The 23,534-nt window shown below is 47.4% G+C and overlaps 2 protein-coding genes across 3 annotated transcripts in view; one reads left to right on the top strand and one right to left on the bottom strand.

Annotated features, from left to right (window-relative positions):
- Positions 1 to 3,942: 3,942 nt before the first annotated feature.
- TLDC2 (TBC/LysM-associated domain containing 2) lies at positions 3,943 to 15,371 on the top strand. Of its 2 annotated transcripts, XM_042931029.1 has the most exons (6): positions 3,943 to 3,975; positions 5,214 to 5,363; positions 5,844 to 5,996; positions 8,753 to 8,848; positions 13,844 to 13,917; positions 14,969 to 15,371. In XM_042931029.1, exons 1-6 carry the CDS (start codon positions 3,943 to 3,945, stop codon positions 15,156 to 15,158), a joined length of 696 nt encoding a protein of 231 aa, XP_042786963.1. In that variant the 3' UTR covers positions 15,159 to 15,371. The 2 variants fall into 2 exon arrangements, with proteins under 2 accessions (XP_042786963.1, XP_042786964.1); XM_042931030.1 differs by lacking the exon at positions 8,753 to 8,848.
- Positions 15,372 to 16,815: 1,444 nt separating this feature from the next.
- Positions 16,816 to 23,534, bottom strand: part of SAMHD1 (SAM and HD domain containing deoxynucleoside triphosphate triphosphohydrolase 1) — a 51,042-nt gene continuing 44,323 nt past the window's right edge. Inside the window, exons 14-16 of the mRNA XM_042931028.1 lie at positions 22,959 to 23,063; positions 21,880 to 22,017; positions 16,816 to 18,978 (exon numbers count right to left, since the gene is read on the bottom strand). Of these exons, the coding sequence (XP_042786962.1) occupies positions 18,844 to 18,978; positions 21,880 to 22,017; positions 22,959 to 23,063 (378 nt within the window). The 3' untranslated portion in view covers positions 16,816 to 18,843. The remainder of the gene's footprint in view (positions 18,979 to 21,879; positions 22,018 to 22,958; positions 23,064 to 23,534) is intronic.

Raw genomic sequence — 23,534 nt, 5'->3', positions numbered from 1 at the left:
TTAAGTCGCCAGGTGAGAGTGAGGAGACCGAGGAGGGCACAGACCTAGATCTCAGAGAACAGAAATCAGATTTCCCAGGACACGCGAGGGGGTGTGTCAGGCCATCGTAGGAAGCTAACTGAGGTTCAAAGTGAAGCCAGTCTGTGCAGCGAACATGGGGAGTTTTCTAGAAGGGACCCCGATCATTTTTCTCCTAAAGTCCTCAGGTGTATTTCGCATCGCTGAAACCACGCGGCACGTCCTCCCTGCCTTTTTTCACTTAACAGGATCATGATATCACGGTTCATTAGTTCAAGCCCTGCATTGGGCTCGCAGCTATCAGCATGGAGCCCTCTTGGGATCCTCTGTCCCCCTCTCTTCTGCCCCTCCCCTCTCCTGCTCCTCAGGACAGCAGAGGCATTTCCCCACTCATTTACAAACTCTTTGCAAACATTACTTTTAATACTTAGAAAAAATCCACAGAGTGGATGTTCCAAGGGTCACTTAACCTTTCCCCCTTTTTTCTGGACATTCAAATTGTTTCCTGGCAAGGATATCAGAGTTCTGAAAGAGGCGGCGTGTGGTCTGGAAAAGAAAGGAAAAGGCAAGCTTGGAGGCAGGGCTGGGATGTCTGGCACTCTGGCACCGAGAATCCCATCAAGAAGCTTTTAGGGGCCTCTTATTGGCAACTGGTGCTCCTGACAGGTCACATGCTAGGTTTTCCAGGACATGAGGACAAAGAATGGGACAGCAAGGCGAATCTCACTGGCTTCTCAAAGTGCCCAGTGCCCAGTGGTTCGGGTATGCAGCATGGGGGAAATAAGGTTGGGAGAGCCAGACATGTGACCCCTGAACCATTTATAGTTTAAACACATATTGCAACAGCCATGTTTGAGGTAGCAACAGGCCCCTTCACTTGCCTGTTTTCCCCATAATACAAGTCTGTTCTTCATCCCCCCCTTCCTGGAGGGGGCATTGTCCCAGGAGACCTGATAGGAACTCAAGTCCCCTCCACAAAGCCCAGCAGAGGGGATCTCTTTCAGCTGTGTGAGAATGAAGTGGGCCACCTGAGCCAGTGGGCTCACCCACCCAGTAGAGGCCAGGAGACCACTTGGTGGAGATACTTTCCAGGGGATACTGCCCTGGCTGGAGACTGCTTGTTCTGGGGTCAGCTGAAGCCACTTCCAACTTGGGGTTCTGAGATTCAACAACACAGCATTCACTGAATCCTACTGTGAGCCAGGGACAGAAAGGCAGCCCACGTGGACAAAGCACCTACTGTGTGCCAAGCACTGGGCTTCCCATGCGTGATCTCACCTACTTTCACAACAGGCCACTGAGGAAAGAATCACCACCCTATCTGAGATCGGGGAGTATCAGGGCAGAGCCCTACAACATGGGGTGATGGATGGAGAATCCCACAGCATTGCCTTTTCTTATAGCGTCTGTACCCAATAAAGATAGGTTCCTAGTGGTGGGCTTCAGGCATAGGTGTGGTAAGAGGAGTTTACGAGCCAAGAAGTTCAGTGTCCTCCCTCTCTTTGGGCTGGTGAGGGCAGAGCTGGGGCCAGAGGGTGACAAGGTCTTGTTTGTGTGTGTTTATGGGATTTGAGTTTCTGATGGACGATAATCACTGCCAGGCTTCCCAACTGGAACGGGAGCGGGCACAGGGCCAGGACCTGCCGCCCTCTGGGGAGGTATAAGAGCCGGGGAGGAGGGCCTCGAGCCCGACTGGGGCAGACGTGCCAGCCACTGCTGGGGGACCAGGGTGCCGAGCTAAAGCTGCTTCGGACAGACTTCCGAGTGGAAGAGTTGGTTCTGGAAGTGGCCCTCTGTCTGGGGAGAGTCTGGGAGATGCACTAAGGAAACCATCGGACAGCTGGACAGGCTGGTGGAGGTTGCCAGAAGCCAAGGTTCTGCAGCGTGAGTACACTCTTCCACAGTTCCTGCCGTTTTCTTCCCCACTGAGCGACTTCTTCCACACACTGAGTGATGGAGTGACGATCTGTCCCAGAGGAGCCCAGGTGGAGCCTAAGTGGCCACTTGTCTGGAATTTGAGCCCTGGACTTCTCAGAGGCAGTGTGGGGGAAAGGCAATAAGCACTGTCATTTACCCAGTGCTATGAAACACCAGCCACTGTGGCTTATCTCACCAAATCGGTAATGGAGGCTGGGCTCAGCATCCTAGTTCTTGGGGGAGCGGGGTGCAGAGAGAAAATCCCAAGCAGGCTCCACGTTCAGCACGGAGCCCGACACAGGGCTTCATCTCACGACCCTGAGATCATGACCCGAGCTGAGATCAAGAGTTGGACGCTTAACCGACTGAGCCACCCAGACGCCCCAGCATCCTAGTTCCTCGGGCATTATCTTCATTTACTCTTACAACAGCCCTGTGTGGTGGATATTAGTATTTCACAGGAGACCGAAGCACAGAGATGTTAAGTAACTTGCCCAGGGTCACACAGCAAGTAAGTGGCAAAACCAGGATTTGAACTCCCTGACTCGAGAGCCTGTACTTGTAACCTCTGTGTTATACTATTGTGTGGCTGTGCTAAGTCTCTTCCCTTTCTGAGTGGTAATTTCTTTATCTGTGATTGATGATCAGAAATACGTTACCCTGAGCTTCCCTAAAGATGCCTTGAGATGGGTCGGCTTTAAGCACTGGGAAGCCTTGTTGGAAACATTATCAAGAACTCAGTGCATGCCCTTTGACTCAGCGGTCAACTTTTGAAATTTATCATAAAGGATATAATCAGATTTATGAACAGGGAATTTCATTACAGTTTTGCTTATAATTACAGAAAATTAGAAGTAAACAAAATGTCCAACAGTTGAGGAATGAATGATATGTATCCTATGATAAAATAATATGTAACCATTAAAAATCGTGTGTTCAAGAGGTACTGAATGTCATTGGAAAATTCTCATTTGTTAAGTGGAAAAGCCACTTCATAAAATTATACATGGTATGATGTATTTATGAAAGTGTGTATATATATGTATATTAAATAAATGAAAAAGATGGGGAAAATACCTTAAGGGTAGAGAGTGTATCCCTGAGAGATGAAATTATGAATATTTTTGTATTTTGCTTTATTCTTTTCTAGATTCCTCAAAATGTCTATAATTAACATGTCTTTTTAAATTAGAAAAATGAAGATTTTTAAAAAATGTATCTATTTAAAAAATCTTTTTAATGTTTATTTTTGAGAGAGAGGGAGAGAGAGAGACAGTGTGCAAGTGGGAGAGGGGCAGAGAGAGGAAGACACAGAATTCCAAGCAGGCTCCGGGCTCTGCACAGAGCCCGACGCAGGGCTCAAACTCATGAACCGTGAGATCACGACCTAAGCAGAAGTTGGACACTTAACAAACTGAGCCACCTAGGCGCCCCTGTTTTTTGTTTTTCAAGATTTGTTCTTCTGGTTTAGGGTTGGCTCCTTTCGAGCATCTGTTCTGATATACTCATTGGCTTTGAGAGTACCTGGCAGTCAGTATTGGGAGGGTCTCTGAGATAATCTGGTCCAACATGTTTCATGTGGGACAACCGAAGCCCAAGGATACAAGGGACTTAACCAAGGCCAGAAAGAGAACCAGAAGTTCCAGACCCCCAGCCTGGAGCTCAAGCATCTGCCCAAAGGGCCATAATCCCTAGGCCAAGCTGCCAGAAGGGCAGGGAGGAGGAAGGGAATCACAGCTAGAATTTACCATGTACGGTTAATGTGTGTTAGTCACAAACTGCAAGTGAGGCCTTGAATGCCGAGGGTAGCTGACCTCATAGACCCACCCAGCGACAATTCATCCTGGGAGTGACAGGTGAGAGGGAGCAAAGGGCAGCTGGGTGGCCTGAAGCTAGCAGGGTGTGCCCCAGGCCTCTCCCTCTCACCTCTAGGCCTTTCCCAGCAGTGCTTTCTCCCCCGTGACGGCTAAGGACTCTTACTGCCAGCGGCTGGGCTCGGACAGGAGAATGAAAGGTCTCCGCTGGCGTTACACTCGGCTGGTAAGGGGCCCAGCTTGGGCTGGGGAGTTAGGTCAGCAAAGGTGCGGGAGGCCAGATCACTGGCGGGATGGGATCTGGGCTAGCAGTGGAGGCAGGTGTGATGTGTCCCCCTCCCAAGTCCCTCCTCAGCTGGCCCAGAGTTCAGAGCTCAGGAACCAGGGGCCTTGATACCCACCCCCTGGTCCGGAGACCCTAAGGAGCACAGACGGCTGTCTCCAGCCAGATGGAGCTCTGTCCAGAAGCCCCACCCAGCTAGGACTTGCTCCCCAGGCTTGAACCTGGGGAATAGCAAAGCAGCGTCCTGGTCATTTCTCATCCTCAAGGAGGCCTCTCCTTCTTACAAAAATTCCCCCAAGTCACCGTGTGCAGGCACACCTTTACACACGCACACGCACACGTTTACACACCCACATACACACGCACGCTCCAACGTACACTCCGGTACAGAGTGGAAGCGTAACTGAATGAATGCATAAACCCACACACGTCCACACTGACACACACACATATTGATACAATCCCGACTCACAAACACATTGACAGGTAAACACACACGGTTACTCAACATCTCCTCGCACTGCTTTGCCCACACAGGTCTATGTGGAGCCAATGCACCCATTCACGCGGACGAGCGCACATCTTACACAAACCCGCACGCACTTACTCACCTACTACACGCATTGTCTCCCCGGCTGACAGGGAAGCCTCTGACCCTTATTTTCTTTCTTTGTAACATAAGGGCAGTAAGGAGTACCTCCTTCTTAGGATTCTTGGGAAAAATACAGGGAGGTCATGCACAGCAAAAGCACTTCACCCAGTGTGTGCTGATCAATATCAGCCACTATCGGTATTGGCGGTGTTAGGATTATTATTCCACGTGCAGATGCACACAGATGTAGCTCCCAGGGCCAGGCTGGGCTGCCACCAGCGCTTCTCTCCTGCCCCTGAGCTTAGAACTTGATCCTCTGGATCTGGAGCATGCAGAAAACCATAGCACCCATGGCCACATCGGATGGGCACACGTACCTCTGACCTTCGGCAGGCAGGGGCCAGGGCAGAAGCCGGATACGGGCAGGGGCAGACTTGTCTGTCATGGGCACCAGCCTTCTCTGGCTGGGCTGCCGGTTGCAGAGCCCTGGGCAGGGGTGATGAGGCAGCTGAAGCTCTCGGGCTCCGGAGACATGGAAGCTGGTGTCTCCTTGTCCCTCGACTCACCAGGGCTCTTTGTGTCTTCACAGCCCAGTCGGGTGGAGGACGCTGTGTCTGTGGACGAGGGTGAGGAAGAGGAGACAGCCCCGGCCCCATTCTCAGCTCCTGTTCCTGAAGATCCTGTGGAGCCCCAGCTGGCAGAAGCCAGCCAGGTTCTAGGAACCTCGGAGATGAGGCAGGTTCGGGCACAGTGTGAGGAGCCTGAGGGTCTCACCCTCCTGCTCTACCCCAGCCAGGTCCAGGGACACCTGGGGTCACTCCCGCTATGTCCCAAAGCTGGGATGGGAGTGGAAGGATGAGGTAGGGTGCATTAGGGGAAGGGGTTCAGCATCTCATCTATTCTCCAGCCTCTAGAGACCAAGGTGACCAAAGGGAGAGGGCACCGAGGGAGACCTGACCTTGGTTCAAATCTTGGCTTTGCCACTTACTCCCTGCGTGGGCTTTAGGCAACTTGCTTCACCTCCCTGAGCCTCATTTTCCTCAACCGTAAAATGGGAATAATAATCCCTCTCTTGGAAGGCTGGTAATGAGCCCTTGGAAACAGTAAACTCCTCTGTAACCTGTAAAGCACCATGCCCGTGTGAGTGGAGTACCAGAGATATGGTGGGAGGCGCGGGGCAGGACGTGGATCCATCGCTCACCTCCAGCCCTGTCTCTAGCTCAGCCTCCACCTCCCCCCAAGAGTCACCGGACATTCCTGGAGCCTGGCCTTCTGTACGTCGAGAAATGGCTTCAGCCTGCGGAGCCTTTACAGGCAGATGGAAGGCCACAGTGGGCCAGTGCTGCTGGTGCTGAGGGACCAGGACGGGCAGGTGAGCTGGGCCAGGGCCCCAATTTGGAGTTCTGGGGGTGCCCAACCACACACAGTGGGCCCTGCCCCAGGGCAGCCTCAGGGGCTAGAGGCAGAGGTGATAGCCCAAGTCACTTATAATGGACACTGATGATGACAGTGACACCTACATTGCTCAGAGCCATTCCTTCCCCCCTTCATTCCCTAATTCATCCCTTCAACACGTGTATACTAAGTACCTTCTCTGTGCCAGCTTAAACACGGACTAGACCAACGTCAGGACAGAAGTGGTTCCAGCCCTCTTGGAGCTACAGGCCTAATAGGGAGGCAGGGTCAGGAGTTAAGCAAATAACTAGGAAGACATTTTAAGTGGGGTATCTATGCCTTAATGATCCATTTACGCTTTGAAAACATCCCCCTGCGGGTGGGAGAATGGATTAGAGGGGCTAAGAGAGAAAGCCGGCCTGTGAGGAGGCAGCCACAGGAAGCGCCTGCATTTCACAGCAGGGACCTGGGGAGGGCGCTGTCTCAAATCCGGGTGGTCTCACCAAGAGGGGATTTCTGGCAGGCTCTCTAGACGGGGTAGTGGAGAGGACAAAAGCTGGTTTCAACTGCTCTTCTGTGGAAGGAACATGTTAGAGCTGGGAGGGATCTCATGGGTCTCTGAGGACCCTCACGTAGGCAGGAGTTCCTAACATCCTCAAGATGCTGATCCAGGACTTTCCACCTCAAGGCCAGAGAGCTCACTTCTTCAGGATGGAGCCCCTTGGCTGAATGCCAGTGACTAGGAGGAAGTGGTTCCTTATGTTAAGTCAAAACCTACTCCCCATGGCTGCCTCCCAATGATCCTGCCTCTGCCCCTCAACACAGTGTATGAGAGTGAAAACCTGCAGTCCACCGACTATTCCACAAGGGGAAAATGGCTAAGTGAGCTATGGTCCCGCTACATAGTGAAATATTGCCAAGGGCTGGTAAGAAAAATGATGTAGAGTCATAGCTATTAAAAGTGTTAAGGTTTTGTTTTCATTTTTTTATTTTTTAAGATTTTATTTTTATTTTTTAAGTAATCTCTACGCCCAATGTGGGGCTTGAACTCACAACCCTGAGATCAAGAGCTGCGTGCTCCACCCATTGAGCCAGCCAGGTGCCCCAAGTTTGTTTGTTTGTTTGTTTGTTTGTTTTTGAGAGAGAGAGAGAGACAGAGACAGAGAGAGAGAGCAAGTAGGGGAGGGGCAGAGAGAGGGAGAGAGAGAATCCCAAGCAGGTTCTGTGTTGCCATAAGCCCAATGCAGGGCTTGAGCTCATGAACTGTGAGATCATGCCCTGAGCTGAAATCAAGAGTCGGACGCCTAACCAACTGAGTCACTCAGGCACCCCTCAAGTTTTTGTTTAAAAATTTTTTAAAATGTTTATTTATTTATTTATTTATTTATTTATAACATTTATTCATTTTTGAAAGGCAGAGAGAGACAGAGCGCGAATGGGGGAGGAGCAGAGAGAGAGGGAGACACAGAATCCGAAGCAGGCTCCAGGCTCCAAGCTATCAGCACAGAGCCTGACGCGGGGCTTGAACTCACGAACCGTGAGATCATGACCTGAGCCGAAGTTGGCCACTTAACCGACTGAGCCACCCAGACACCCCATAAATGTTTATTTATTTTTGACACAGAGAGAGACACACACACAGAGCGCAAGCGGAGAGGGGCAGAGAGAGAGGGAGACACAGAATCTGAAGCAGGCTCCAGGCTCCAAGCTGTCAGCAAAAGGCCTGACGCGGGGCTCGAACCCACGAACCGCGAGATCATGGCCTGAACCGAAGTCGGACGCCCAACCGACTGAGCCACCCAGGTGCCCCCCAAGTTTTTGTTTGTAAAGCAGGATATGAAAGGCACTCTTGGGCCAGTGGAGAAAATGTATTATGAACTGGATACTAGATAATATTATGAAATGGCTGTTAATTTTATTAGGTGAGATGATAGTATTGTGGTTATATGTGAGAAGGTCCCCATTCTTGGAGCTGAACTATTTAAGGGTAAAAGGTTATAATACCTGCAATTTCAAACAGGACACCAAAAAAATATAAGGAGAGAGAAAGCAAATATGGCAAACACATTTACAGTTTTAAATCTTCATGGAGGGTATTCTGTGCCGGACTTTTACTTTTTTTGGATGTTTGGACTTTTATGAAGAAAAGTGAAGGGGGGAGGCAGCTTACAAAACAATGTACAGGGTGCCCGGTTCGCTCATTTGAAAGAGCATGTGACTCTCGATATCAGGGCCGTGAGTTCATATCCCACGTTGGGTGTAGAAATTACCTAAATAAATAAAACTCAAAAAAAAAAAACAAAACCCCACCAGATGTACTATAGGATCTGGTTTTCTGTATAAGAATACGCACACTGGTATTAAACAGATGCTGGGAGGAAATGCACAAAAATGTTAAGAATAGTTATCCTGGGGAGCAGAGGGGGATTTGGGATGGCTTCATATTTTCTTTCTGCTTGTCTATAACTTCTAATACTTTTCTACAAGGATTGCTTATACAAAATAAGTACATTTAAGAAAAAGGAGGAGGACACCAGCAAGGGCTCTTCCTTGGGGAGTGTTAAGGGAAGGGACACACTGATGGGCTCTGGGGCCCTCTCCATCCCCCAGCTTTGTCCCAGGCTCCCCAGGGGCCCTACTAGGATGAGCCTACATTACCAAGCTTAGAGAGCGGGGTTGCCAGAGGACCTCCACTCCCTTCCAGCTGCAACATCAAGCTCTTCTGCTTTCCAGATGTTTGGGGCCTTCTCCTCCTCGGCTCTTCGACTCAGCAAAGGCTTCTATGGTACTGGAGAGACATTCCTCTTCTCCTTCTCCCCACAGCTGAAGGTAATATTCCCAACCTTCTAGAGAGAGGGGAAGGAGGACTTATGACAAAGATCCTGGGGTCCTACTGGCTCCCAGATCCGTTCCCTATGCTGGGATGCCTGGTATCCATCTATCTTTCCCAGAAGGCAGTGGCGGGCAGTGTGTTGCCCAATTTCATTTCTTAAAAGGGCTCAGTAGATCCCTGGCAGCCACGGACCGGCTCAGAGAGGAAGAGGCGTGTTGCTCACCAGATGCAGGCTGCAAAGACAAGATGGGTCCAAGTGCAGGTTGATCTGTGGGTGTACAGGTAGGAAGATGAAGACAGACACATCCGATGACTTCAGTCTTCTTATGAAGTGTGGGGTGAGGTCATCAACTAAGAGTGAGGATGGAGAAGTGTGAAGGTTGAGCAGAGAGAAAGTATCAAATTGTCATCACCGGAGCAGAGAGGGAGGCCTGTGAGAAAGAACCAGACAAGCATAAGGACAGCTACGTGGCGTTAACTGGAGGTGGGGAGTGTCAGTGTAAAGGCAAGCCAGTCACTTGGGCACGTGTTTTCCTCCAGCTGCATTCAGGTCCTCGGGTCGAGGCATGGACAGAGTCCTTGGGAGGGCTCATCCAGGATGGGACTTTGGCCAAGCTGGTTTGACAGAGGGAGAGAGGGAAGCAGAAGTTGAAGGGAGTGAAAATACAAAATGGACCACAGAACCTACAGGATCCATGGGGGAAGGGAAGCCAGGGAGGCTGAAGGACAATGAGGCAAAGATGAAAACAACAGATGAGAAGTGGCCTTGAGGTCAGAGACTTGGGGCAATGACACAAGTGGGACAGTGTGTTGGAATATAAGACACAGAGCAACGGACGTTGGAAACAGACTGGTAAGGCTCCTGGCTGTGACCGTAAGGGACAGTGGCTGAGGTGGGTATAAGAAAAGCCCTTGAGAGGAAGAGGAGAGGAGCTGAGGGCAGCCATTGGATGGGTCCGTGTGGATGGCAAAGTTCACCAAAGACAAAGGCAGAAATTAGGAAGGAGGAGAGGATGGTGAGCCAGAGCTCATGCCTCTAATTAATGGTGACTGGTGACGAGGAGGTGGGTGACTGGCAGAGACAAGATGACTGGTGTCGTCATGTGGCACTTGCTGCCAGAGAGCAGGGCTTTTGAAGGAGGAAGGGGAATTGTCCCCAACCCCTCCCATCTAAAGCTTTTCCATCTCTGGGCTATTTAGTGAACAAAACTACTTAGCACTGCATGCCTGGCATGAAAGACGACACTACCCTAAAAAAAATTTTTTTTTAATGTTCATTTATTTTTGAGAGAGAGAGAGAAGCAGAGTGCGAGTGGGGGAGAGGCAGAGAGAAAAGAAGACACAGAATCCGAAGCAGGCTCCAGGCTCTGAGCTGTCAGCCCAGATTAGTTTCTAATCTCATTTCACAAATTCGTGCATTCGATTGACAACATTCCTGTGAGGTACATACTATTATCAGCACCATCTTGCATTTGAGGAAACTGAGGCACAGAGAGGTTGAGTCACTTGCTCAACCTCACACAGCCAGTCGGTAGTGAGGATGCGATGCAGGAACAGGCTCCGGAGCTTGAAACTCAGCCACAGCACTACACTACCTCCTAAATGTCCGAAGTTCCCTGCCCTGAGATGCTCTCAGGCTTGCAGAGGAGAGACGAGTACAATCTAGAGTGATCAGTGCTGTGGAAGACACCCCAAGGAGAAGCACATGGATGAAGTGGAGGTGGGGAGATCAAAGGAGACTTCCCAGAGGAGGAGCTTCTTGCATCGCGTCTTGATGGACAAACAGAAGATCACCAGGTGATGGAGGGCATAGGGAAGAGTCTTCTTGGAGCACGCGCAAAGGCGCAGTAATTGGAAAGAAGGCAATGTCCATTTAGGAACCCAATAGGCGAATGGGTAGGGGGTCAGAGTGTGAGGGAGGGCATAGCCCTCTGCGTTGGCATAGCATGCCCTCATGAAATATTTGTTCAATGGATAAAGAACCAGTTCCAAGTGTTTTTGTTTGCTGTTAGAGATCTCTCCTCCCATGAATGGACCGAGAACCTACACATATACTCAGCGATTATTTGATCACATGACAAGTAGGTCACAAGGAGCTCTGGACTCCTTGCTGAAGGCAAAACACACTCTATCTATTGCATTGCCTCTATCAGCCAGCCTGGTACTCTTCCCAGGAAACAGGAAAGGGGTCTGCAGTTCACAGTAAACCCATGCTGGATTCTAATTACTACTTGCCTTCCTGTATTCACATGCTAGAATTCTAAAGTTCTAGGATTTTCCTCCTGTTGCACTGATAACTCCTTGGCAGAATCCTCTGCTGGCTCCTCCTCTCCCAAACCTTTCAACATCACAGGGGCCCAGAACTCAGTTTTTGGTTCTTGACTCTTGTCTACCCTTGTTTCTTTCAACATCTCGTCCATTCTCACTGCTTTCCATGCCATCCACGTACTGATGGCTTCTGCCCCTGGACTCCGAACTGACATATATCCAACTAGTACCCAGCATTTCTGCTTGGACCTCCGACATGGCATTGCGAGCCTCACCTGTCCAAAACCGAGCCCCTGACTTTCCCGCTAAAATCGACTCGTCCTGCCAGCTTCTCCAGTGAAGTGAATGGCACCTCCATGTTTTCTGCTACTGAGACCAAAAATTTTTGAGTCCTTGACTCCTCTCTGTCACATCCTACGTCTGAGCTGTCAATGAATCCTGATGGCTCTGCCTTCTGTCTGTATTCAGAACCCACCACTTCTCACCATGTCCTTTGCTGTCACCTGGTTCAAGCCACCATCATTACTTGTCTTTGTTCCTGCTATAGCCTCCTAACAGGTCTCTCTGCTTCCACCTCAGTCATCACAATACCTAGAGTGTTCCTTTTAAAAAGGTAAGTCAGAGCATGTCACTCCTTGGCTTCAACCTGCCAATGGCTTCCTTTCTTGGAGAAAAGCTGAAGTCTTTATAATAACCTGTAAGTCCTACATTTTCTGGCCTCTCTCTTATGTTGCTTCTTGCTGTTTTTCCTTTCCCTCACTCTGCTCTAGCCACAGTGAGCTCTGAGCTGGTCCTTAAACATGCAGGCCTGCTCCCACCTCAGGGCCTTTGCACATGCTGTTCTGCCTAGCTTGCCTTCTACTGGATCACCACATGGCTCAGCTCTCACCTCCTTTAGGATTCTGCTCAAATGTCACTATCACAGAGAGGCCCTCTGTGACCAACTAATTTAAATTTACAACATTCTATTCCTCGGAAACCCTTTTTTGTCCTTATCTACTTTTTTATCCTTAGCATTTGTCACCACCTAGCATATTTTACTTAGTTACCTGCCCCTGCCTGCTAGAATGGGAGTCCCGTGAGGGCAAGAAATTCTGTCTATTATAGTCACCATTTCACCCAGAACATAAAACAGTGCCTGGTACTAAATGCTTTGAAAATTTTGTTGAATGAAATGAATTTTTTTTACAGGGGCTGTCTTCACAGTCTCCTGCCATGGAATCCTGTTTTTTTAAAACCTGGGTAATCTTTACCTACCTTTGGTCGTTTGGCACCTCTTGTGTTCTTTATGAATTCCCAGTGGCTCCTTGATAGTGATTCCAAACAGCCCATGAACATGGTCTTAGTTTCTTCTGTCACAATGTTTATCTTACTCCTTCAAGTCTGAAGGTCATATTCTTCGATGAAAGTAGAGGAGGAATTGAACGGTTCTGTCTTCTCATGGTCACTTGTTAATATTAAATTCTCACCTCTTCTGAGCCCACGCTTATTTTTATTAATCTATTTTCTTGCTAAAAACCCTTTGGTTGCTCATAGAATATTTTGAACAACTAATTTCAGGCCGTAATATGCTATACCTTTGTGGCCCTCTAAAAATATTTTTATTAGCCAAATTGACTCTTGAATAATTCATTCATTCAACAGATATCTATGTCATGTCTTGGGAATACTGCTGGGAATCAAGACAGCCCTCACAGAGCTTACATGTTAGTGGGGCAGGCATTGGCACATTGGCATATGGAGAGGGTCATCTCAAAGGGTGGTCAATGCTGAGGAAAAGGACACAGGGTGTGGGAGGAAGGGCTACTTTAGACAGGGTGATCCAGGAAACTTCTCTGGGATGACATTTGGTCTGAAAGATGAGAAGTGAGCCAATTAAGGATCTGGGGGAAGAGCATTCTCAGTAGAGGGGTCAGCAAGTGTGAAGGTCGTAAAGCAGGAATAGCTCTGGGTATCCCAGGGACGGCAAGGCAAGGGTAGCTGAAGTGTGGTCAATAAGGGGGAGAAGAGGTCAGAGAGGAAAGCAGGGATCTGCTATCCTGCTGAAAGGATATCCTGCTGAAACCTGGGCTGTCAGCTCTAGCCAGGAGTTGGATTTTATTCCCATTGCAATGGGCAGCCCTTGGAGGCTTTAGGCAGAGGAATACTATCTGATCACATTTCTGTGTGAAGATGGGTTGTGGGCAGGTGACTGTGGAAGCAGGGATGCTTTAGGAGGCTGTGAGTGAGTGAGGAGTGACTGTGGTGTGGATTGGGTGGGCAAGAGTGGAGAAGGACAGGACAGAAATGGGAGTAGTCTGGGTGTCTCTTTGGGGTGGGGCCCACAAGACTTGCTGAGGAACGGGAGTGTGAGGCAGCACAGGGCAGGCTGCAGTGAGAGATGAGCAGTGGATGGCAGGATCAGGGCCCAACTCCTGATCTGGACCTTCCCCCTCCTCTCTCCATTTGGAAATAGGATGCTTCAGAGAGTTCTGGTCTGCCCTAGAACAGACGGGCTTTGGGTTGTGGGAATTCAGACTGGAAGGCAAAAGGAGGTGAGCCCCCTTGGGGAAAAATGTAAAGAAATCTCAAGAGTCTAGGGGCCAGGGGTACCTCCTATTGTTTAGCTGGGGCTTGGGCCTGGATGTTCTGTTCCGTCCACGATGGAACGACTGCGCCCCAGTGGTGTGGAGTCAAACTGCAAGGGCAGGACTCTTCAGTAACAGCATTTCCTGTCACCCCAGGTCTTCAAGTGGACAGGAAGGAATTCTTTCTTTGTGAAAGGAGACTTGGATTCACTGATGATGGGCAGTGGCAGGTGCGTGTCTCAGTCTTCCCCGACTCTGGAGTCTTGGGGTAGTCTGTGTTCTGGTCCCTCTCCCATCCGGAAATACCGGGCAAGGCTGTCCCAGACAAAATGAGGCTGGTGGTTAACTTCCAGGCCTCTCCCTTCAACACTTCCCAGGTGCTGCCCAGTCTCCCAGACAAACCCGTCAAACCTACTTTAAGTAAACACTGAGAGGAAAGAATGGCATGTGTTTATAGTCGGTGACAGCCTAGTCTGAATGTATGTGATTTGGGGAACAGCATTCCGCATGTTAGGATGAGGCTGGAGTCCAGGGATAGGTGAGCCTTACATGTGCCTGTCAGCCTCATAATCTCAGGGAACATAACTCATCGGGGGAAGGCAGGCGTCTGCCCAGGAAGCCAGCGTGCGTGCGTGGGTGTGTGTGTGTATGCTGAGGGGGATGAATGGGTTAGGAAGAAAAGGTTAGTCTTACCCCTGGTGAGAACTCCACGTTCAGGCAGAGTAAAATCTTACCCTGGGGGCAAAGATGAGAGCATTGTCGGATTAGTAGCAGGCAAATTCTTTGCTCTCCCAACTGCCTGAAGAGGCGCCCCCCCCCCCCCCCCCCCCAAGCCAGTTTGGAGAAGAACACACCAGCCATTGCTGATTTGCAATCGGCAATCCACTTTCCAGCCCCGGCCTGGTTTGCTGTCAAATGAGGGGATCAGAACGAATGCTTTCTGATGTGTTTTGGGGGTTGAGTCCATGCCTTAAGATTCAGTCCTTTGGTTAAGCATTACCATCTTTAAAATGTTCCACATGTTCTAAACCCGGACTGTGGCGATGGTTATACCACTGTATATGTTTATTAAAATAACTTAACTGTAAAAAAAAAAAAATGCTCTAAGCCCTATGGGGAACAACATGTGGAGTTCCCAACAATTCTGGATAAATCGGCTTAAGGGAAGATGAGATAGTCAAAACAGAGCTGTGGTCATGGTGTGGCCAAAGGCTGATGGTGAGGATCTGGAAGGTCAACCTCCAGGAGTGAGCCATGCCAAGATTTTCCTCTTCTTTTTAGTGGCCAGTTTGGACTGTGGTTGGATGGAGACTTGTATCACGGCGGAAGCCACCCCTGTGCAACCTTCAACAATGAGGTGTTGGCCCGGCGAGAGCAGTTCTGCATCAAGGAACTGGAGGCCTGGGTCCTGAGCGGATGCCCCCATCGTGGGAAGCTTCCTGAAGCAACAAGTGCTCACACTTGCTCATGAATGCCATCTAGACCCTCCTTATAGAGGGCTGCCCATTTTCTCTGAAGCCTGGATGACTGTGGTTGTAAGCAAACCTCCCTGTGGTCTGGGGACCCAAGACAGTCATGGAAACAAGCAATATTCTCCTGGGGATGTGACTCTGAAAGAGTGAAATGCACTCACATCTCATCTGAGCAGCACAAAGTCCCTCATGAAATTTCTTTTTATGTATTTATTAGGTAGGCTCCATGCCCATCACAGGGTTCAAACTCACAACCCCGAGATCAAGAGTTGCATGTTCCACCGACTGAGCCACCCAGGTGCCCCCTGAAATTTCTTTTTAGAGATTATACAATTAATACATGTTTATTGTAGAAAAACCAGAAGACATTTAAAAAGTTAAAACTGCCTAGGGCGCCTGGGTAGCTCAGCCAGTTAAGTGTCGACTTCAGCTCAGGTCATGATCTCACGGTTTCATGAGTTTGAGCCCCGAATCGGGCTCTATGTCGACAGCCCGGAGGCTCAGAGCCTGGAGCCTGCTTCAGATTCTCTGCCCCTCCCCCACTCACACTCTGTCTCCCTCTCTCTCTCAAAAATAAACAGACATTAAAAAAAATTTTTTTTAATTACAACTGCCTACAATTCAACCACTCCCCAAATCACGAACATTCTAGGCAATGGATATATACATCTTACAAAAATGGGATTCTATTCTGTATGCTTTAGAAATTATTTTAACTTATATCGTCAAACCACAGACACCTGGGCTCCACTGGTGAAACTAATAAAGACTCCAGTAGCACGTTCCTTTTTCTAGAACATTGAGGGCTTTCTGCCTGCCGTCAGTGTGCCAGGTGCTTGCAAGTCTCTACTTTCATGAGGAAGATGGGAAAGCAGCAAATGAACAATATGCCTATGTGGATAAAGAAGTTGAATCTCGGGGCGCCTGGGTGGCGCAGTCGGTTAAGCGTCTGACTTCAGCCAGGTCACGATCTCACGGTCTGTGAGTTCGAGCCCCGCGTCAGGCTCTGGGCTGATGGCTCGGAGCCTGTAGCCTGTTTCTGATTCTGTGTCTCCCTCTCTCTCTGCCCCTCCCCCGTTCATGCTCTGTCTCTCTCTGTCCCAAAAATAAATTAAAAAAAAAAAAAAAAAAGTTGAAAAAAAAAAAGAAGTTGAATCTCTGGGGCAGGTGAAAAAGGAGGAAAGATAGGTTTCCTGTCCCAAGAGCTCAGTAAATGAAGAAACATCCAGGGGCACCTGGGTGGCTCAGCTGGTTAAACGTCCGACTTCAGCTCAGGTCACGGTCTCACCGTTTGTGGGTTTGAGCCTTGCTTCTGGCTCTGTGCTAACAGCTCAGAGGCTGGAGCCTGCTTTGGATTCTGTGTCTCCGTCTCTCTGTCTCTCTCTGGCCCTCCCCCACTCGCACTCTGTCTGTCTGTCTCTCTCTCTCAAAAATAAAGATTAAAAAAAAAAAAAAAAAGAAGAAACATCCATATTTCTTCCTCCTGCCAGAAAACCAGATGACATAAGCCCTGTTAAATATCATCCCTCTCTTGCAAACCCAACACAGTGTTGAAACATTTGGGTAGATTCCTAGACACATTTCCTTCGTACAAAAGGGTCCAAACTGGGCACATAAGAGAATGTCATGAAGGAAAACACCTTTGGTTTCAAGATGAAGATACATTCGTGAAGCTTTATTGCATCTGTTTCCCTCACCCAAATGAAGTAACCAGTCATTTAAACTTGCAGTTCTTACTTAACATTCTCAAGGTGACAAAAGTTCAGTAACTCTAGAGGTTAAGTTGTTAAAACCTCAGTTTTTATACAAATAGTGAAGGCGCTTCTTAAGAAAAATTTAGCCTTGTAAATGGCACATGGTTATGATAATTAAAACAGTTGCAAAGAGCATAAAGTGCAGCTGATTTATATGTAAAGGATGCAAACAAAATAGATTCAAGTTATTTCTCAGCAAAATGATACAATATTGAAACTAAAAAATTCCAGAGTAAACCACAATGATTTAAAGGTAAGAGTTGCAGAAATAAAACAATCTTAGCAGAAAAACATTACATTCTTGACCTTGGATCTGGATACACTAAGTCTGAGCCCTATAGTTCTCCCCCACTGAATGTTTTAGGGGTACCTTGGCCAAAACAGATGTGACCCAGTACCAGGGCTGATTTCACTTGTGCTTCTAGGAGCCCACATGTCCGCATATCCCCACCTACACAGCACTATGGTGGAGGAGGTGGGAAGGGTTTTAATTATTCTCCTATGAATGAGGGTCAACTCCTGATCATCTGCTGGGGGGTGGAGGAGGGTGGTGGTGGTAATACAGAATGGCAGACATTCCTAATACTTTTCACCCTAGGGTCAACAGAACAGAACCTGGTTACAGAGCGGAAGGTTACAGCACTCTAAGTGCTGTACTCTTGCCCGGAGCCAGGGCTGGCCCCCCAATCCCAGGCTGCCATGGAGGCTTTTGTAAGGGAGTGTCATAGCATAAGATGTTAAGGACTTTGACTCCCATTCCCCACTGCCCTGCATCTACAGGACCCTCTGGCTACCCCCAGCATTGGCTCTAACTCCACATTTTACTCCTGGTGAATTTCTGCAGCACTGGCAATTGTGTGTATATGGAGGTGGGGATGGGTGCCCTCTGCACAGACTCGCTCAACCACAGTGGTGCACAGGAGGTAAAGAACGAGCGTGGGGTATACTGGGCTACAAAGGGGGACCTGGAATTCTGGGGATAATCACTCATCTCATCCCAAGCAGCTCAGTCTTTGCTCTGAAATTCGTAACATGCACATTGAGCCAGCAACAACAAAGTCCCAGCTCTGAGTAGCCCTCAGAAAGGCTCCTGTGACAACCTTTGATCAGCTCACAAGGAAAATTCAGAGAGAAGGCCGGAGGGGAGCCTTTTCCAGGCTGAGCAGTGATCGTGAAAAAGACCTCGGGACATCGGTAGTGAGTAATCAGGACGAAGAAACTGCCCGGGTGAGAACAGCCTGGTTTGGGGGAATCCCTCTGCCACTAGGGGTAGGGGTCTCCTGAGAGGCAGTCTTATGTCCCATTTCAGAGGGGGCCAGAGCCCTCAGATATTTCTAATAAATTAATCAGGACTCTCACCCAAGAGGTGGAACTCACTTGTCACCCTCATCTACTGTCTAGTCCAACCTGGCTAAAAGGGTGAGGGAAGGTCTTTCACTAATATTTAGATCACTTAAGAAGAATTTTCCTCAAATTCAAGGTGATGGGTACCTCCTCAAGGGGCTAGGATTTTATGTTTTGTTCTTAACCTTGGCTGTTTATGACAATCCCAACTTCATACTTCAATGTGCACTTTATCTCATTTCCAAACTTTAAAAAAAAACCAAAAAAACAATCATTATGTCATAAGAGTTCAGAGTACATAAAAAAAATATTATTCTAAGAGAATAGACTACAAAGAAGAGAGGCTTTAGTTAATGTTAAAATAGGCAAGGTCATGCTTTCCATATAGCATGTACAGCCAGAGCTGTCTAACACCTTTTTGTTTCTTCGGATAAAAATTACTTAGCTTCAGCATGGGTGTACATTCAAAATGTAAAAAGCACTCGTTGTCACAAATTTGTAGAGTTCATGACCGAACTTCCTAAATTAGCTAATACTGTTGGGGGATGGGGAAGAGGACTTTATGTAAACTATCGGTTGCAAACATTCACACAGAGTCATCTGAAAAAAGCCGGGTTTTAAATTTGGACACTTTTTGTAAGTGATCTGGGCTCTGGGCTGAATCCGCGTTCTTCCACTCCTCTTTTCGAGGTGTTATAAGTGGGGCCACAACATCACTATCCTGTCAAGAAAAGAAAAACCAGGAACAAATAAAATCCAGTTTTCATAATTTTGAGGAAATCCTCAGGTACACATATCCTTGTCTTGCAGACAGATTGCTTCTAGACGAATGTACTCTTGGGAAACCCCAAATTATATATATGCCCTGTGCTTAGGTCCAATTAGAAACACCACAGTCCTAAGCAGGGAAGAGCCTTTGTAGAAAAAGCTAACAGACCTATTCTTTTCAAAGATGACCAAAAGCAACACACTCCCCCATTCTATGACCCTCTCCCTTCATACACTTTCATGAAACACAAACTTGGTTTTTCCAGGAAAGAGGGACTTCGCTGGGTCCCTGCTCCTTTCTTGCTTACTCCCCTCTGCAGTAGATGGTCCTTGTCTACAAGAGGCCCAAAAGGGGGAAGGACAGGGGTGTCTAAGTGTCCTACTTCAGCTCAGGTCATGATCTTGCAGTCCATGAGTTTGAGCCCCGAGTCAGGCTCTGTGCTGACAGCTCAGACCCTGGAGCCTGCTTTGGATTCTGTGTCTCCTTCTCTCTCTGCCCCTGCCCCACTCACGCTCTGTCTCTCTTGAAAATGAATAAATGATAAAAAAAAAAATTTTTAAAGGGGGGGTAAGGGCAATTTATATGTGCAGAACTTGAACTTTTTCCTGCAAAGTTATAACTTTGGCCCATCAGCATAGATTCCGCCCAAAATGAGGAATGACCTCAAAGTGAAGTGACACTATGACTTGAAAGAAATGAGTGTAAGAAGGCCCTCTAAGACCTGACTATCCTGAACTGTTCTTGAACTTGTGCATAGATTCTCTTAGGGTGTATGAGGGTACAGGAGCTCTGAGAGCCTTTACTGCACTAGGAATACAATGTCTGTGGTAGAATACATGCTCTTCATTTGCACCTGTGCTCTCAGATCCACTTTTCACCTTTCTGCTGCTCTAGTCTATGTAACAGGAGCTGCTTTTTTTTTTTTTTTTTTTTTTAATGCTTATTTATTTTTGAGAGAGAGAGACAGAGCATGAAGAGGGGAGGGCCAGAAACAGAGGGAGCTGTCAGCACAGAGCCTGATGCGGGGCTTGAACTCACAAACCGCGAGATCATGACGTGAGCCAAAGTCAGACACTTAGCCGACTGAGCTACCTTAACAGGAGCTCCTCTTATAAAGTATGTTTCCCAGGTCCCCTGCCTACTGGCTTTTGGTTAGGTTTGGCCAAAGCGGGGCACAGGTAGAAGACTGGAAGGGAGGAGGACAGAGAAGTGAGGGTATTACTCCCCTGAACCCTTCTGGCACTGGCAGCAGTGGCCGTGACTCTTCTGTGGTTCTAGCTTCTGCAGGTGGCCCCAAGACCTGGACTCCCACCTCCACCCCCAGAGGTGGCAGCAGCTTCCTGCGCTTGTCTCACTATCCTCTGCTCATTTAGCTCTGCCAAAACTTCTGTATCTTGTCTCCGCTATTAAATTTGTCAAACTACTCTGGATCTGACTTGATAGAGCTAAAAGTGGCCATTTAACTGCCATGATACTCCTATCTGGAAGATCTTATAGTACAAGGTCAACATTATTTGCCTTCAAATTCATCTCTATTTCTACCAAGGATCCTTATTTCTACCCATTCTAGTTTCAACTCTAGTGAATTTTATAAATACAAACTTGAATGTCACTCTCGTGCTTAAAACACTTCAATGGCTTCCATTGCTCTTGGCCCACAAGACTATGTAAAATCCCATGGGCCCCTCCCTGAATGCACTATGTTCTTGATCATCTTCTGGCCTCCCCCCTTCACCCCCTTTACCCAGGTGACTCCTCATCCATCCTTCAGGTCTCACCTTCTAAATCCTTCTTAAAATAAGCTTTTACCAACCAACCAAGTGTGGCTTAAATCCTTCTTCTTTTGGCTCATCTAAGACTCTGTACCCACTGTGCCCCACCCCAAAGCACTTACCACACCACTGTAATTGTTATTTACTTGTGCGTCTATTAACAGAGCGTGATCCGTGGAACTATGTCTGTCTTAGATACTGTTCCATCTCTGCTACCTAACATAGGACCTAGCAAAAATCCTCATTCAAGGAATGAATGTATCTAGTTTTAAAGTAGTTATCGCCACATAGCTGAACTTCAATAGCTTTTGGTCTCTCTAATTCTAGTCTCTCCTAGTTCCAATCCATCTGCTGCTGGAGTTTTCTTCCTTAATGTTTATTTATTTTTGAGAGAGAGAGAGAGAGAGAGAGAGAGAGAGAGAGAGAGAGAGAGAATGTGTGTGTGTGTATGTGAGTGAGCAGGAGGAGAGGGGCAGAGAGATGGAGAGAGAGAATCCCAAGCAGACTCCACGGGGTCACCACAGAGCCCACCCCAGGGCTTGAACTCACGAAACATGAGATCATGACTTGAGCTGAAACCAAGAGTCAGATGCTTAACTGACTGAGCCACCCAGGTGCCCCTAAATATTTTTTAAATTATTTAATTAATTGTTTATTTTTTTTTGAGAGACAGAAAGAGAGAGTGTGAGCATGCGAGAGGGGTGGGTAGAGAGAGAGGGAGACAGAGAATCCCAAGCAGGCTTCATGCTGTCAGTGCAGAGCCTGACGTGGGGCTCAAACCCATGAACCTGAGATCATGACCTGAGCCAATATCAAGAGATGGATGCTCAACCGACAGAGCCAGCCAGGTGCCCCTAAAGATTTTATTTTTAAGTAATTTCTACACCCAATGTGGGGCTTGAACTCATGACCAACTGACCAACTGACCAGCTTGAACTCATGCTCCACCAACTGAGCCAGCCGGGTGCCCCTAAATGACTATCATTTAAATGAGAACTTTTCAGAGGAAAATAAGGATCTCTTTAGGTTATTAATTAAAAACAGGAAATTATGCAAAGTACGTGAACAACAAACTACTCACCTGTGGCTTGGTGAAGTTTCTGATTAAGCACCAATGAACAAAGTACTGGTGTGCAGCAAACAAGCTCTTTTCATCAGTCTTCTTGCAGTATACGCGAATTAGCTGCTCTGCAAACCTCTCTGGCAAAAGCTCTGAAACCTTTTCAAAGAACAAAAGATTTCACTGTCATCTTGAATTCACACATTGAAGAGAGCTCAGCTGTTCCTAAGCTTCATCTTTTTTTTTTTTTTTTTTTTTTTTAAGATTTTAAGTAAACTGCACCCAATGTGGGGTTTGAACTCATGACTCCAAGATCAAGAGTCGCACACTCCAGGGGCGCCTGGGTAGCTCAGTCGGTTAAGCATCCGGCTTCGGTTCAGGTCATGATCTCCCAGTTCATGAGTTCGAGCCCTGTGTCGAGCTCTGTGCTGACAGCTCAGAGCCTGGAGCCTGTTTCAGATTCTGTGTCTCCCTCTTTCTCTGTCCTCTCCCACTCACACTGTCCCTGTCTGTTTCAAAAATAAATAAACATTAAAAACTTAAAAACAAAAAAAAAAAGAAAAAGAAAAAAAAAAAGAGTCACACACTCCAATGACCGAACAAATCAGGCACCTCAACCTAAGCTCCATTTTTCATGTTATATTAAAAACACCACATTGTTTTTGCTGTTTTATCCCAACTGTCATCCAAAGAAAAGAATTGAAGATAGTTGTCATATTGCAAAATGTCCCACAATTTTATATTATTAAGACTAAAAAAAGTCTGTATTATGTAATTATACGTAGATCAGACTCTCATTAGAAGATATGCAAATAAACACATTTAACTTACATGATGTCAACCATACAACACTCCTTTCCCATCAGATTTATAACCTAGCCACCAAACCAAAAACAGTGCTTTCATCTATGTTTAGCAAACAGGAAAAACTGGCTGTTAAGATGATTTACACAAAAATCAGATATACTTTAATTTCAAAAATAATTTTTTTTTTTTTACTGTATACATTGACTTTAGGACCTAACCTGCATGTAAAATGCAGATTTATCATAAATCTGCCAAATGCCACTACAGTATATTTATTTTGCCCAAGTAGTTACCTGATCTTTAGTAATCCTGACTGCTTTGCTGAGGTCACTCTTACAATAGAAGCGAACATGATCAATAGGATTCTTGTCTTCCATTCCATAATCCATGTTGATAACCTTAATAAAAGGAATAAATTAGTAATCACTCACAGAACAATGAGAATTGAATTCAAGGTTGTAGGAGCGTCACAAAAAACGAAGCAGAGCTCTCTGGAGGTTCAGAAGTAAGAGCACTAATAAGGTAGCTCATAGTGGAATGAAAATAACTCTGGTGCATGTGCTGTAGGGATGTGGTCTTGAAATCTTGAGTGGGGTGGGGGAGATTATTTGTGTTTTCAACATAAGGAGGGTATAAAGTCTGTACCCACTATGTGATAGCCACTATGGTACTACAGATTCAAGGAAACTCGATACAATCCCAACCCCACAGCACCATGTAGCCTAGACTGAGGTTGAACAAATGATTATAAATGTAATTATTGGGGCACCTGGGTGACTCAGTCGGTTAAGCCTCTGACTTTGACTCAGGTCATGATCTCAGTTCATGGGTTTGAGCCCAGCGTCAAGGTGTGCTGACAGCTCAGGGCC

Source organism: Panthera leo, chromosome A3 (assembly GCF_018350215.1).
Source record: "Panthera leo isolate Ple1 chromosome A3, P.leo_Ple1_pat1.1, whole genome shotgun sequence".
NCBI classification, from domain to species: domain Eukaryota; kingdom Metazoa; phylum Chordata; class Mammalia; order Carnivora; family Felidae; genus Panthera; species Panthera leo.
This window is presented reverse-complemented; position numbering and strand designations above follow the sequence as displayed.

Bases quoted from the DNA above. Each gene is read 5' to 3' on its own strand.
- TLDC2 (XM_042931029.1), top strand. From the start codon at position 3,943: ATGAAAGGTCTCCGCTGGCGTTACACTCGGCTG. The intron at 3,976-5,213 runs GTAAGGGGCCCA...GTGTCTTCACAG, and splicing joins GCTGGCGTTACACTCGGCTG to CCCAGTCGGGTGGAGGACGC. The intron at 5,997-8,752 runs GTGAGCTGGGCC...TCTGCTTTCCAG, and splicing joins TGAGGGACCAGGACGGGCAG to ATGTTTGGGGCCTTCTCCTC.